The following is a 13,528-nucleotide window of genomic DNA, read 5'->3' on the forward strand; positions in this document are numbered from 1 at the left end:
CCGCCACACTCGCAAGCGGCGCACTCTCCAGTGCGCCACCGGGCCGGCCCGAAAGGTCAATTTTCTATCTTGGCCTTAATCCTCAAGAATCTCCCCCTCTGTTCTTCCAGTAACATGCAGAAACCTGGTTTGAGATAACATTCACGTTAGAATTTCAGCCCAGTTCCCCCAACCACTTAGCTTCACTGAGTCAGGAAATGTGGAAGTTCAAGTTCTCAAAGTCATAGCCCCATGGGCCTAGCATTGTGTGTCCTGCCAGCTTTTGTCCCAGTTCGAGGCACCCGAGAGTCCGTGTCGGAGGCACACACTGCACACTCCCCAAGGGGCCGCCATGGGGTGGGTCAGTGATGATGGTTTGGGGAAACATTGATTTACTTTTGCTTTCTCTCTGGGCTTTCTTAGACAAGTCATTTTAACACCACCTGTCTAGTCTGCAAAATACCTGTCTCACAGACTTGCGTAGTATTAGGTGAGATGATAGAAGTGAAATTGTTTTTTGTGAACACTAAGCATTTCCAAAACTGAGATTACATTTTTTGTTACTCAAGTAAGGAATGGGAATGTGTTTTGAAAATGAATAGTTGGATGTATATTTACTCATTCTTATTTCAATATATACAGAATTGATATTTTGTAGTTAGACATCATTCGGTGAATAATAATCTTTTTTTCTTCCTCTTCTGTCAAGTCCACAGGAGCTTGGTCTTTCCCAGGCGTGGTCTGGGTAGTGTTGCATCATTATAACAGGGTCTTTGAGACATTCAGTGGTTTGAGAATCCAGCAGGTCTCTAAATTTCTTGAGGTTTTTGTGGGGAGAAGAAGCAGTAGCAATACAGAGAGCTTGTACTTAAAGCAGCAGTAAAACGCCTCGCCGTACGCCACCTCCCTGTCTTTCTGACTCTGTTTTCTTTAGTTTAGCTGACATCTTCTGTACTTCCAGCTCTCTTTTTCTCTCATTCACATTTTCCTTTACTTTCATTATTAAAGAGTGTCTTGCAAGATCGGAGCTGGGCAGGCCCTTAGACCACATGGTCCTGCTTCCAGGCCATTCCCGATGACTTTTGCCAGCCTGTATGGATGTTTTTTGAGTCAAGGAGAAAATGAGAATTATCTGGAAAGTGTGTATTCAGTTTTTCATAAGACTTCACTTATTTAGCTGAAAGAACTATCATTTAGTCTTAGATTATGTCCTTCTTACTTTCTTGGTGTTGGACTGGTCTTTTGTGAAATGATGGTCGTAGTACATGGAAACAAGGGTTTTAGTTTGTTTTAGCTTGCTTTTAAAATAACCTTATTGTGCAAAATGAAAAGAATGGTATATGCATCCTTCAGGTTTTTTTAACAATGGCAGTGCATGAAATATAAAAGTTGGGGAATCACAGATACAGACGTGAGTTAGTTCTATGTGTTTAATGCTGTGTGTGGTCAAAGAGACCCCACCCATGCCTGTGTGGTGAGGAGTGTTCCTCTCCTGCTTCTGGGGGTGGGGGAGGGCTTCACCGTCCATGTCCCAGCTGGGTGGTGAGCCTGGGCAGGGCCAGGGACCCAGACCAATTCTGCCCCAGGTGGAAGCATCTCTCTGATCTGAGACCTCTCTCCAGAGCCAGGGCCCAGATCGAACACTCTACCCGTTTGCTTCTTTCTTTTTGTAAAGCATTTTTTTCTAAGCAAAAAAACTAAACCTAAGGGTGCTTGCCTTTCCTGGGTTTTTTCCTCCTTTTCTTTAATTTACACACACACACACACACACACACACACACACACACACACACACACACACTCGTATTCAGTTGCAGGGGAGGGAGTACCCTGTATTCATGGGGCCTTTGCTGTCAGTACCGCCCGGTCTGGTCCCTCCTGGACTGGTACCACTGGCTTTGAGATAAGACCAGCTGCCGTTCAGGTGCTCCTGGGGCCCCCACTCCAGCAGGTAGAGTCTTTCTGAGCAGGATAGGACTGTCTCAGATCCCACAGTGGGCAACACAGCCTCCAAATCTTGCAGTCTTGGAGTGAGAAGAGATGGTTTGGCCTCAAAAATGAGCTTCTTTCAGTATGATCTGTCCATCATCCTTTCTTGGACTCTTGGAAGGTCAGGGCGGCCCATCTGGCCCCTGGCTTTTGTCCTCTGATGCAGAGTGGGGGGAGCTGGGGCTTGGGCAGTGAGCAGGAGGGGGCAGTTGGCAGCTGCTGGGCTGTCTGCTGGATCCACACACAGAGGACATCTGTCCATGGAAGTGCCCTGCTGCGCACTGCATAGTCCTCCTGGACTGCAGGAGTGGGCCCCACAACCCCCTGGCACTGTTTGGAGAGTCCGTAGCACGTGTGTAGTGGAGATGAGCTTAGCTCGCTTTCTGTAGACAGGACTTGTTCCACGTGTCTCTGCATGGAAGCAAAGGTTAACTGCCAGCGATACGAGGAACAGGGAACTGTGCTCATGGAAACACTTGCAGTGGCTGGTGCTTCAGATTTGCGCTTCTGCTTCAGATTGGATTGAGCAATAGAAGGAGTAGGGTCGTGGGTATTTCCCACTGGGCAGGAGGGCGTTTAGTGCTCAGAGCTTGGGCTTATGTCACTACTTCCCTGGAAATAACCCCCCCACACACACTCTGCAACACACAGTTTTACACCAAAGCAGTAGTGAGCTCGCCTGCACCCTGGCTTTGCTTGGAAAAGGCATTTCTAGGAATGTCTGCCTGACTTGGCCTCGTGCCTGATTGTGTTCATGAGTCAGTTTCTCAGTGGGGCTGAGAGTGGTGCCCTGATGGCATCATTCTGCACTAGGGCTGCAAGTAGCCCTGTCACGGTGCCTGCCCTGGGGCTCCACAGCACTTGCCCTCAACACAGCTTTGGACAGAGCTGTGTCCCATGGGTTGTCCTGGACTTAACTCGTGTAACAGAAACAGGGGGCAGGGGTAGGACTCCTCCCCATGATGTCCTCAGCTCATTTGCAAGCCTGCTGTGGGATCAGGGTGGGTTTGGGATTTTGCTGGGCTGAGCACCACCCCCTCTATTTTGAGCTGTGGCAAGGCTGCCTCTTGAGCCCAGGCTCAACCCCACCGTACGTAAGAGGCCTGGTTTCATCATGCATGTGGTTCAGGATATGCAAGTATAGAAGCCAGGTATAATCAGTCATTCCCACTCCAAGGTTTCAGTAAAGAGATTCAGCTATTATCTTTGTAAGACCTTGGTGAGCTCCATAGAACTGAGCGTGTCCTCCCAGACCCCAAGTCCTGACCCTACACAGAGCAGCACTGCTAACCTGCGTGTTGCTGTATGGTCTCCACAGCATGTTCTGAGGTGCTGTGTGGTGATGCATCTGCTCAGGCAGCTGTCACTTATTTCTAGATCAGCTTTTGCTTTTCGGTGACTGTGCTTAGGGACTCAGCTCTCCTCGACCAGAAAGAGACCCACAGGGAGCAGGTAAGAGCAGGGGCTGCAGACGGAGGTGGCCTGCTGGGCAGAGGAGTATGCCGTCCAGCCGCACCCCATTCCAGCTGGGTAGCCGCCCCCGCCTGGGCACCAGCCTGCAGTCGGTGGGAACCCTGGGTCCTGGGCAGCCTTTTATAGCGCTGGGGTCTGCAGCCCAGCCCTGCAGTCCAGGTGTGTGCCTTCAGGCCTGTGTGCCACGTGCAGTGGCCTACGAGGAGAGCAGACCAACCTGAGTAAACCACGAGGCAGCGTGCAGGCTGGCAGCCTAGAGCCACTTCTGGGCCAGAGGGGTTGGCTCAGCATTTTTTAAATTGTTGAATTAGTTGCTGATATCAGGTTGAATGCATTTATCTGTAAGTAACAGAATATCTGTTGATGGTGTTCTAAGTGATAAGACATTTACCAGGAAGTCTGGAGGTGGTGGGAACCTGGGCTTTCCATCCGGGGACTTGTTGCTGTGTCCTAGGCTGCTGGTGCAGCTCTGCGTGTGGCGCTCTCTCCCAGCTCCCTGCAGGAAGCTGGCAACAGACGTGGAGTGCTTTCCTCTCATGAGAAAGGGAAAACTTTTCCAGAAGTTCCCACCCAAGGTTTTCCATTTGCTTCTCTGTGGCCAAAACTGGAGGATGATGGGATATTCTGAGGGTCTGGCTCATCTTGCCTGACCATGTTGTGCCACAGTTCCAAGATGTCCAGATCAGAAGCCTCACCACCAGCTCTGGATGGCAGGGAGCTCTACCAGCACCAGGCCTGCCCTCTGCCTTCAGATCCAGGGCCACCCTGGGTCTCAGTTGCCCTGGGGCTCCGCTGCCCAGCTGCCTGGTGTCTGCCCAAAGGGCTCTGTCAGTACCAGCACTTCAGATTCAGGACCACAGCAGGAATCCCTTTTGCCTGCTCTGTACCACGCCAGTGTTTGGGAGAAGAGTCGCACTTCTCCGAGCCACTCTGTAGGTCTACATCTGGGAGCGTTTATGCCTGGGAAAGTTAGCAGAAGCAGATCTCCCCATGTTGTGCTGATGGAGACTTTGGGTGGAAGTCTGGAGTCCCTGGCTTGGCTGCCTAGGACTTTCCACCTGTGATGACTCTCATGGCTGTTGGCAGAACACGGGCGTGTGTGCGCGTGCACGTATCCACGCTTCTCCTGCCTCCTGCCTGTCCTGATCTCAATGACCACCCACCGCTCCTCTGCAGCTTCCTCTGCAGTCAGCACCCGTGTGTGTTGCCGTGCCGTGCCTGGATCTCCCACCCTCGTCACATTCACCCACTTGTTGTTCTGCAGCCAGGAGCTACATTTTCATCATTCTGTCTTGCAGCTTATCAGAGTCCATGGTAAATGGTCACTTCTCAATCGGTGTTTAAAGGGAAGTAAATTTAGTCCCTGAGCAGCTTTTGGTGTCTCACTGCTTTGTAAGCCATCCAAAGGTAGAGGACATCAGAAAGGTGCTTACTCTGTCTGTCCCAGGTATCTGTCCAGAACACAGGGGCACGTGATGGCTGGGACCATCCCGGCAGGGCTTGGGACCATGTCTCGAGGACTTGGCTATCTGGTGACCAGAGAAAGGGGTTGCGTGAGAAGCAAAGGGTCAGAAGAAGGAAAGATTGTGGCATTCATCACCATTTCAAGCCGTAGAGTTTGCAAAGCTTGTTCGCCCCACGAGGCGCCGCCCCGCCTCAGAAGTGAGAACACGAGTGACTTGCACATAGCCAGGAAGCAGCAGAGCAGGGACTGCAGCTGGAATTTCCACTTCCCCACAGCTCTCCATGACATGCACACAGGACCTACCGAAGTCCAGGGAGGCCGATGTGGGGGTGCGTGTGGATTTTCTAGACCATCAGAAGTAAACTTGCTTTTAGGATGAGGGAAGCCCACAGAATGTGGCCCCTTCCTTACCTGGGTCACTGTGGCTGTGCCATGTTCACAGCTGGTGTTAGGGTCTTCGGTGGGCTGCTGAGCATTAAGGGGCTCTGATGGAAAACAGGGGACTGAGCAGAGCCTTCTTCTTTTGAGTGGCAACCCTGTGTTTCAGGGATTCCTTGCAGAGAAGTTCCAAAATTCCAGACCATCGCCAGACCCCTATGTGTGATGGATTCTAAGGCTGAGGCAGCTCTGGCCAGGTTTTGAAGTTTGGGACTCTGAGACCTTTCACAGAACCCCAGGATTTCTGTTTTCACTAATGTTGAGTAAAGCGGAGAAAGGTCACTGCTCTCTTTCTTTCTGCCCCCAGGGCGAGACATTTCAAGGAAAGTATTAAATTCATTCACGAGTGCCGGCTCCGTGGCGAGGGCTGTCTTGTCCACTGGTATGTATGTGTCTTGCTTGATGATACCTTAGCATGTCCTGATCTACTTGATTCTCATCCAGTGTTTTTTGTGTGTGTGATTATTTCACCTCCCAACAGTTTTCTCTAAACTCCGAATCTCAAACACACACTCTGCCTGTCCCCTGCTGTCTGTGGGTTGTCATTTGCTCTTGTTGAAAGACAACCCTAACTGGTTTTGCTTTTGTTTATGTTTTTGTTTTTGTTTTCATTTCACCCACTGCTAGGATTTCTGTGGGGACTGCCAAGGTTACTGGACAACAGAAACTGTCCTTTGCTGCTTAACATTTCATCAGAATACTTCCTGGAAATAGTACAGATTCTGTAGGCTCATCTTTGAGACCCCATTGGCTTTTCCAAAATACTAGTCATTTGACTGCAGAACCAGTGGCCGACGTCCTGGAGCCAGAGCTCCGCTGCCTGTTGGGGTGCAGGCTGGACATGTCCCACTCTGTCTTGAATGAGGTGGGGAATTAATAAGCCGAAAGCCTTTTGATTTAGGTGGGAGCCTTTTGACTCCCCTGAAGCAGTTGTTCTTGCAGCATAAGCTCTTTGGAAATGTGCAGTGATAGCTCCTGGGAGTGTTGCAGCTGAGGTTGGTGCAGCCCTGCCAAGACAGAGGGGACACTTAGGAGAGCTGTATGTGTTCTGAGGGCCAGTAACCCATGATGGGGGCATTGCCTAGTGACACTACATAGTTAGGTTGCTTTAAGAATGGTGTTCTGCAGTTTTATACAATTCTTGAAACAATATTGTTTTCATTTCACTTTTTGGAAGAGTAGCAAATGTTATACATAAAAATGGTAGGTTTTTAACATTCATTTAAATTTGGCTTTAAAGCACCTTAGGGAGGTGCATTTTGAGCCAACTAAAGGGGAGTTCTGCAAGCTCATTCATGCTGCTGTGAATGGCAGAATTTCATTCTTTGTAGCAGCTGTGTAGTATTCCATTATGTGTATATACTACATTGTTAAGTAAAATAAGCCAGACAGAGAAAGAGAAGTAGTGCATGCTCATAAGTGGATCCGAGGGAGGGAGGGATGGTGGGAAGGAGGGAGGAAAGGTTACAATAATACATTGAACTTTCAGAAGGAGAGAGGTAGGAAAGGAGGAGGAGGAGGGGGGTGGGAGGATAATTGGGTAAGGGGCACAAAGAATAATTATGATTTGTAGTAATGAATATGCTAATAATAGTGGTTTGATCATCACATATTGCGTATAAATAATGATAGTCGGCACTGTACCCCCAACATATGTATAATCAGTTATGCTTCAAGTAAAAAAAAAAGGGGGGAGTTCTGAAATTCTCCTACCCCTGGGCTTCTCCAGGCTCCTGGTGAATTCGAATTTCCAGGGTTGCAGCCTAGGAGGCCCTGTATTTTAAAAGCTCTCTTGGTATTTCTGATATAAAGCCCTAGTAAAGAGCCACTACTTGAGAGTAGGGTTTTTTTATTATTATGATTTATATCTGAATATGTATAAGCTGATACTTCAGGAATTTATATTTCATACAGTTGTGTGTATCTGAAGATCAGCTTTTCTAAAAGTGAGACGTTTGCTCCACTTCCCCGTCTTGAACCATTTCTACGACACTCCGAGTACAATGGAGCACAGCATTCCTGCGACTGTCTTAATTTGCATATGCACTTAAAATTGGTCTCCTTGCTCAACCTGCTAGAGTAACTGACACGTTATTGCTGGCAGAGCACCTTAACCCCACACGTGGAGTGCGCCTGCTCTGGCACTCTTTTTAGTATGTCAAAAAGAACAGGAAAATGAGATTTGTTAAGGGCTTCTGCATTTCATGGACTTTAAAAAGTATAGATTTAGCCCTCATATAGTAAGAAAACCATTCTTTTAGAAAATGTGGAGCATCCTAAACTAATGCAGGTTATATATGGATTTGTTGTGTAGACCTTGGAAGCTTCACATTTCCTGGGGGTACTCCAGGTATTTTATTTCTCCAAGGAGATGGGAAATATCTGAGGAGAGGTTTAGGGATAAAGGAGAATCATAAAGCTCAAGCGTTTAGAGCTATATCCCACAGAAAATCAATAAAAAATGAGGCTAAAACAGCTAAAGAATGCCCGAGGGTCTAGCGTCATGAAGTAGAGGGAACCTGGTGTGTTTTTGAGTGATTTCCTGGTAACAGGCTCACTGTCCATGCATCATCCAAGGCAGGAAGACTCTCTGAAGTGAAGTCCTTAGACTCCCCTGTTTCAAGTGGGTTAGGTGACAAACCTGTGGATCCAAAACTACCCCTGCACATGAGGTTCTCTCGGCCCTGCAGCCTGGCTGGTGTCTCCAGGAGTGTGACACTAGTGATCGCGTACATCATGACAGTCACCGACTTTGGCTGGGAGGATGCCCTAAACACCGTGCGTGCAGGCAGATCCTGTGCCAACCCCAACCTGGGCTTCCAGAGGCAGCTCCAGGAGTTTGAGAAGCATGAAGTCCACCAGGTAGGCAACCCTCAGGGGACTTTGGGGATGCAGGCAGCTGCCCCGTGTTGAGGCCCAGTCATTCCTTGCTTGCCCAGAATCACACAGGCTGGAGTGAAAAGGCCCACAGGCACCCACCTGCCTCCCCAATGGAAGTTGACTCGGACCCTTGTGCACCAGCATGCCTTATGCCTGCCACCCCACGCAGAGCTGCTATCTCTGTTCCTTTGGGTGAAGTACCACTTTCTTGGTTTGGCTTATTTTCATGTCCTCATACCAGGACCTTGAAGGAACAGCCATTTCTCTTGGTTGACACTGGCCGGCCATCCACGGAGCTGTGATTGCCCAGTGCCCCTTTATTTCCCTGTTCACATGTGTGACAACGCCCTTACCATTACATGATGGGTGGAAGTCCACGTGGATGCATGTGTATATAAGTGTGTGACATTTTGGGTTTATTTCCAACCCCTCCAGTATCGACAATGGCTGAAGGAAGAATATGGAGAGAGCCCTTTACGGGATGCAGAAGATGCCAAGAACATTCTGGGTAAATATAAAGAGCAAGGGCGTGCGGAGCCCCAGCCTGGTGCGAGGCGGTGGAGCAGCTTTCCGGCCCTGCCTCCTCTGGCCTACAATACCTATACGACGGAGACCTAATGCAGCGGGATCTGGTGCCTTCCCTCCCGCCACCTGTCTTCAGCATGCTCCAGCCACGGTGGGGGACTGCAGGCTGCTGCTGCCCTCCAGGACTGGAAAGGGAGGAGGAACACCCTGGGCTCCTTGCCAGGTGACCCCCCAGCCTGCTCCAGGCCCGTTCACCCTGCCCCTGCCTTGCCTGAGCTTGCTGCACTCGGTGCTGCTCAGCTGCCATGCACTGTCCTGCATGTGCGTGTGCGCACATGTGTGAGTGCGTGTGCACCTGTGTGCAAGTGTGTGGGAAAGTGTCTGTGTGCGTGTGGACTCTGAATGTTCGTACTGCTGAAAGTCATGGTCCCTGCTGCCAGGATTGCTGTGGCCCCTTTTCCTTTCCTCCAAGACTCCACATGGAGGGTGTTTGAACTTGGCCTCTGTAAAGCTACTCAGCCAGGAGCAGCCTGTGCCTGTGAGCAGACAGAGGGGAGAGCTCAGTGGTCGAGCAGCTGACAGCAGTGGCCTCCCCCAGAACCCAGGGCGGTACAGCCAGGGCACAGGAACTAGGTTCTTCCCGAGGGTAGTTCTGGGAGTCCTGGAAGCTTTGGGGGGTGCTCTGAGCATTGCCTCAATCTTGGTGTCAGAGCGCCAGGCTGTGGGCTGCCTTCTGCCCAAATCAAGGCCTTTTTCAGCTTGTCGTGACCCTGATTTCCACTTGGGGTTTGCGCTGGGTGAGGCTGACCATGCTACAGTTCCAGGGTGCCCTTCAGCCGGGGTTTTGGCATGTACCCGAGGCCCCGTTCTCCCCTCCTGTCCAGCTTCACTCCCTCCCAGCCTCTTGCTGTTGTCACTCTGCAGTGCCCCTTCTCAAGGTTTGTACGCACCTGCAGGAATTGGGAAGAAAGAGCATTTATTAGGCACTGTGGTCATTTGCATTTAAAAATGCCAGAGCATTCAAGCTCCTTGGTGTATGCTGTGGATTTGATATTTGATCTCAGCTACCTCAGTAAATGTTTTTTGAAGGGGTGTTTTTTGTTATTCCAGTCAGCTCTGCTGCTTATTTGAAAATATTCGGTCATGATTGCTTTTGAAGCCAAAGGGAAAGGCCTTAATATCATTGAGCTATCTATCTAAAGTTTCCAGTTTGGGCTCCACTAGTGCTTCCTGGTGGGTAAAATGTCCCATTCAGGCCATGAGAGCATCTGCAGTTTGCAGCTCGGGGCGGCAGGCATCCAGTGGCACTGTCCTTTATATACCAATTCAAAGTTCTTAAGCGCGCATAGCCACACGAATGAAAAAATATACTCAACCTCTCCCTAAAAAGATGTTGCAACCCAGTTTCTCCAAATTCCACCACAGAAAGAGCCCTGAATAAGAAGAGCAGTTTTCCTGTATATAGGGTATGTAAAAGGTGAGCTCTGGGATGGGACTTGCACAGCCCCGGATGTACACCAGGAATGAAAACAGGGCTGTAGAATCATCATGTACAGCCCAGCAATTTGCCTATAAAGTCCCTTCTTTTCCCTAAACCAAAAAGAAATGTAAGCATGTTAACAGAAAAAAGTATTTAGGATGTTAGCTTGAATGCTTACATATGTGTGCACATTTGTGAGCCTCTAAACAAGCTGTAGGTCTTGAAATGTTTTAATATTTGTTGCCAGTCATGTTCTTTCTTCACAGCAACTCCGAGGATTCAGAAGCACTGGGTCTTTCTCAGAAGACTGTAATGTACCTGAAGTTTCTGAAATATTGCAAAGCCACAGGGTTTAGGCTGGTGCTGCCAAAAAGAAAAGCTACCTAGAGTTTATTTTTTAAGTATCCAACAGTGATGTGTAAACTTGTTTATTTTTCGTTTTAAACCAAGTACATGTGTAATTATGTCATAACATGTTGAGAACTAAGGATGTTCTTTAGCAAGAGAAAATAATTTTACCTTAACTCCACTGTCGTGGCTCTGTCTTTATGCCTGCTTGGATGCCTGTAAAACAGTCTTAAGAGCCCCTTGCACTATTCCGGTTACTCTTTAGCAATCGGGATTGCTTCTCATGAACAGCTTTACTTGGGGAGGGACCCAGTGCCCAGGGATTGTGCCACACAAACTCTGCCCACATGTTCTTAAGTGCCCTCACTGGGGAAGTTTCTCCTGGTGCGTGTTTTATCCATGGTTTGTGTTCTCCGTGGTGGAATTTACCAAAAGCCACACATTTTCGTTAATAAAGGGCAGCTTGGCTGAGCATAACATAGTGCGCAGTGCAGTCTTCCTTGGCTAGGTGTGAGGTTGCGTGTGTCTCCACCTGTGAGCGGTGACAAGGCAAGGTGGGAGCTGGCCCCGGTTGACTTTGGAGCCTGTTGTTTTCCTCCAGAAGGTACCACAGCAGATGCTGAGAAAGGTGGATTGACATCTGTGTGAAAGAAAAACTGATTCTCAATGTGAGGAGAAAGAAATTTGGACATTGGAGTTGTATTTTGCCTGCACAAAGTGGAGCTGGGTGTTTGGCACACCTGGAATTCGTTCTGTCTAACACAGGAGCTCACAGACAGGTAGCCATGGACATGCTGCACGTCACTGAATACACTTATTCTGATTCCACTCTCAGTTGTAATTAGAAGGAACACAGACTGCCTTGAAGAGCAGTTTAAGTCAATTTCCTAAATTTTCCTTGACTAAATCTGGTAAGGGAGGCAGGAAATGTAACAGTTTACTCCAACGGTACATTTGGTATGAACGAAAGGCAGGTGAAGTCAGGAGCTGATCTCTGCTGCCTGGCAGCTCCTGCATGGGCTGGGGAGGGGCTGGGAGCCGCGTGGTGGTGGCAGCAGTCCCAATGGCTATGAGGGGAGGTGCTGGCCAGTCAGGCAACAGGAACACCTGGGGCATGAAAATCCTGGTGACACAGGTAAGCCTGCTATAGATGCCTCTGAGTGTTTTCATGTGCTAGACCAGGGAGCCCCGTACTACCTGTGAGCATGTGGACAGTCAGGAGAAGCAGCTGGCACAGAGCCTCAGGAAGACCTTCGTGTGTGTGCAGCGGTGTGAGGCAGCACCTGCAGGAAACAGGTTTTCTGGCAACAGTCCCAACTCAGCAGCGTCGCCCGCCCCTCACGGCCTGACATTGCTTCTTGCCACCATTTCTTACTGCAAGACTGTATCTGACACCAGCACCAATCATCTGACACTCGTGGTGCTCTGTAGGTCAGAAACTGTCGTCCCCAAGCTCTACACCCTGCAGGAAACAGGTTTTCTGGCAACAGTCCCAACTCAGCAGCGTCGCCCGCCCCTCACAGCCTGACATTGCTTCTTGCCACCATTTCTTACTGCAAGACTGTATCTGACACCAACACCAATCATCTGACACTCGTGGTGCTCTGTAGGTCAGAAACTGTCGTCCCCAAGCTCTACAAACCTTCAGAGAAGGTATTTCATTCATTCGAGCTCAAAGTGGCGAAGTACACCACAAACTAAAACTGCTGGGTCATTCGACCTAAGTCAGCGGGCAGGTGGAAGGGAGGGAGGGGCTGCCATCTGTGGTGGGAGGGAGGGAGGGCTTGTGCTCCGGGGTCTGGAGGGTACTCCTTGGGGGGACAGCCAGGCCCAGGGCACAACTGCAGAAACCAGGACCCTCCTGTCTGCCCCCTCCCTGCCACCGCACCCCTCAAGTCTGGGATGTTGCGGTTAGATTTAAGGAAGATACTAGAGAAGGTCTGGCTGCTGTCATCCGGCTTTGCAGGTTAGGGGGTCAAATTCATCCATGTGCCCAGAACACACCCCTAGGGACCAGACTCGTGAAAATTAGTGCAGAATTCAAATTTCCAGTTTCCTAATTTATTGTGAGGGATGAAATATTGGCTTTTTGAAGACTCCTTTTATCCACTGGGAAGGCGCGCTCTCTCTCTCTCTCTCTCTCTCTCTCTCATTACCAAGATTTGGAGGAGGCCAGCTGAGTCCTTGGGCACTGTGCAGCGAGCACATCCTGCCCTGGCCGTGTCTACTGGCAGGAGCGCTGTGGCCCCGGCAGATGTAGCGTGTGTGACCTGCGGGGGTCTCCAGCTCTGTCCCTGCCCTGGCCTAACAGGGCTGCTGTCGCTCCATGAAGTCACCATTCCTGGGTCCTGGGAAGATCACCCACCCGTTTACAGACTCTCTCCGCTCACGGTCATTCTTTGACTTAAATCAGGTTTTTTGGAGCACCTTCCTGAAACTTGGGTGTTCTCAGGTCTCCTCAATGGCATTTATGCTTTTCTCTGAGGAGGGTTCCTGTTAGTGGCTTTTTAAAAGTCATTGGTTGCCAGTTCTTTCTAGGTTCTGTCTCAGCAGGGACTCGTACTTCCAACTTCTGGGGCCACCTTGCATTACTCATAGAGAGAGACAACTATACATTCTTGTGTTCAGGGTGTGTGTGCGCACAATGTGTTTTACTGTTCTACTTTACGTTATTTTATTTCAAAGAGCTCCTTAGCCCCCAGGGCAGTTGTGTCTGCAACGTCTGGGAGCGTGTCCAGCTCAGGTAATGCAGGTGACAGGCACCTGGCGGCGCCCAGGGAAAACATCCAAACCCACGTTGCACAGCCAGAGCTGGTCACAAAGTGCCACTGTGCACACCAGCCTCTAGTCATAGAAAGGAAACACCGAGAATCACACCCATGTGATCCCGCTTCAGGTGGCTCCTCCCATCCTGATTCTGAGTTATTAATAATTTTATTAAGAATGTGCTT

General features: G+C 49.6%; 1 protein-coding gene across 1 annotated transcript in view; it reads left to right on the forward strand.

Annotated features, from left to right (window-relative positions):
* The window catches only part of LOC103598790 (dual specificity protein phosphatase 22-like), a 40,044-nt gene extending 28,990 nt beyond the window's left edge, over positions 1-11,054 (forward strand). The window contains exons 4-7 of the mRNA XM_008582852.1: positions 5,652-5,726; positions 8,035-8,206; positions 8,660-8,972; positions 10,496-11,054. Coding sequence (XP_008581074.1) covers positions 8,081-8,206; positions 8,660-8,842 — 309 coding nt within the window. The 5' untranslated portion in view covers positions 5,652-5,726; positions 8,035-8,080 and the 3' untranslated portion in view covers positions 8,843-8,972; positions 10,496-11,054. The remainder of the gene's footprint in view (positions 1-5,651; positions 5,727-8,034; positions 8,207-8,659; positions 8,973-10,495) is intronic.
* The last annotated feature ends 2,474 nt before the right edge of the window (positions 11,055-13,528 follow it).

Source organism: Galeopterus variegatus, unplaced genomic scaffold (assembly GCF_000696425.1).
Source record: "Galeopterus variegatus unplaced genomic scaffold, G_variegatus-3.0.2 Scaffold2739, whole genome shotgun sequence".
Taxonomy (NCBI): domain Eukaryota; kingdom Metazoa; phylum Chordata; class Mammalia; order Dermoptera; family Cynocephalidae; genus Galeopterus; species Galeopterus variegatus.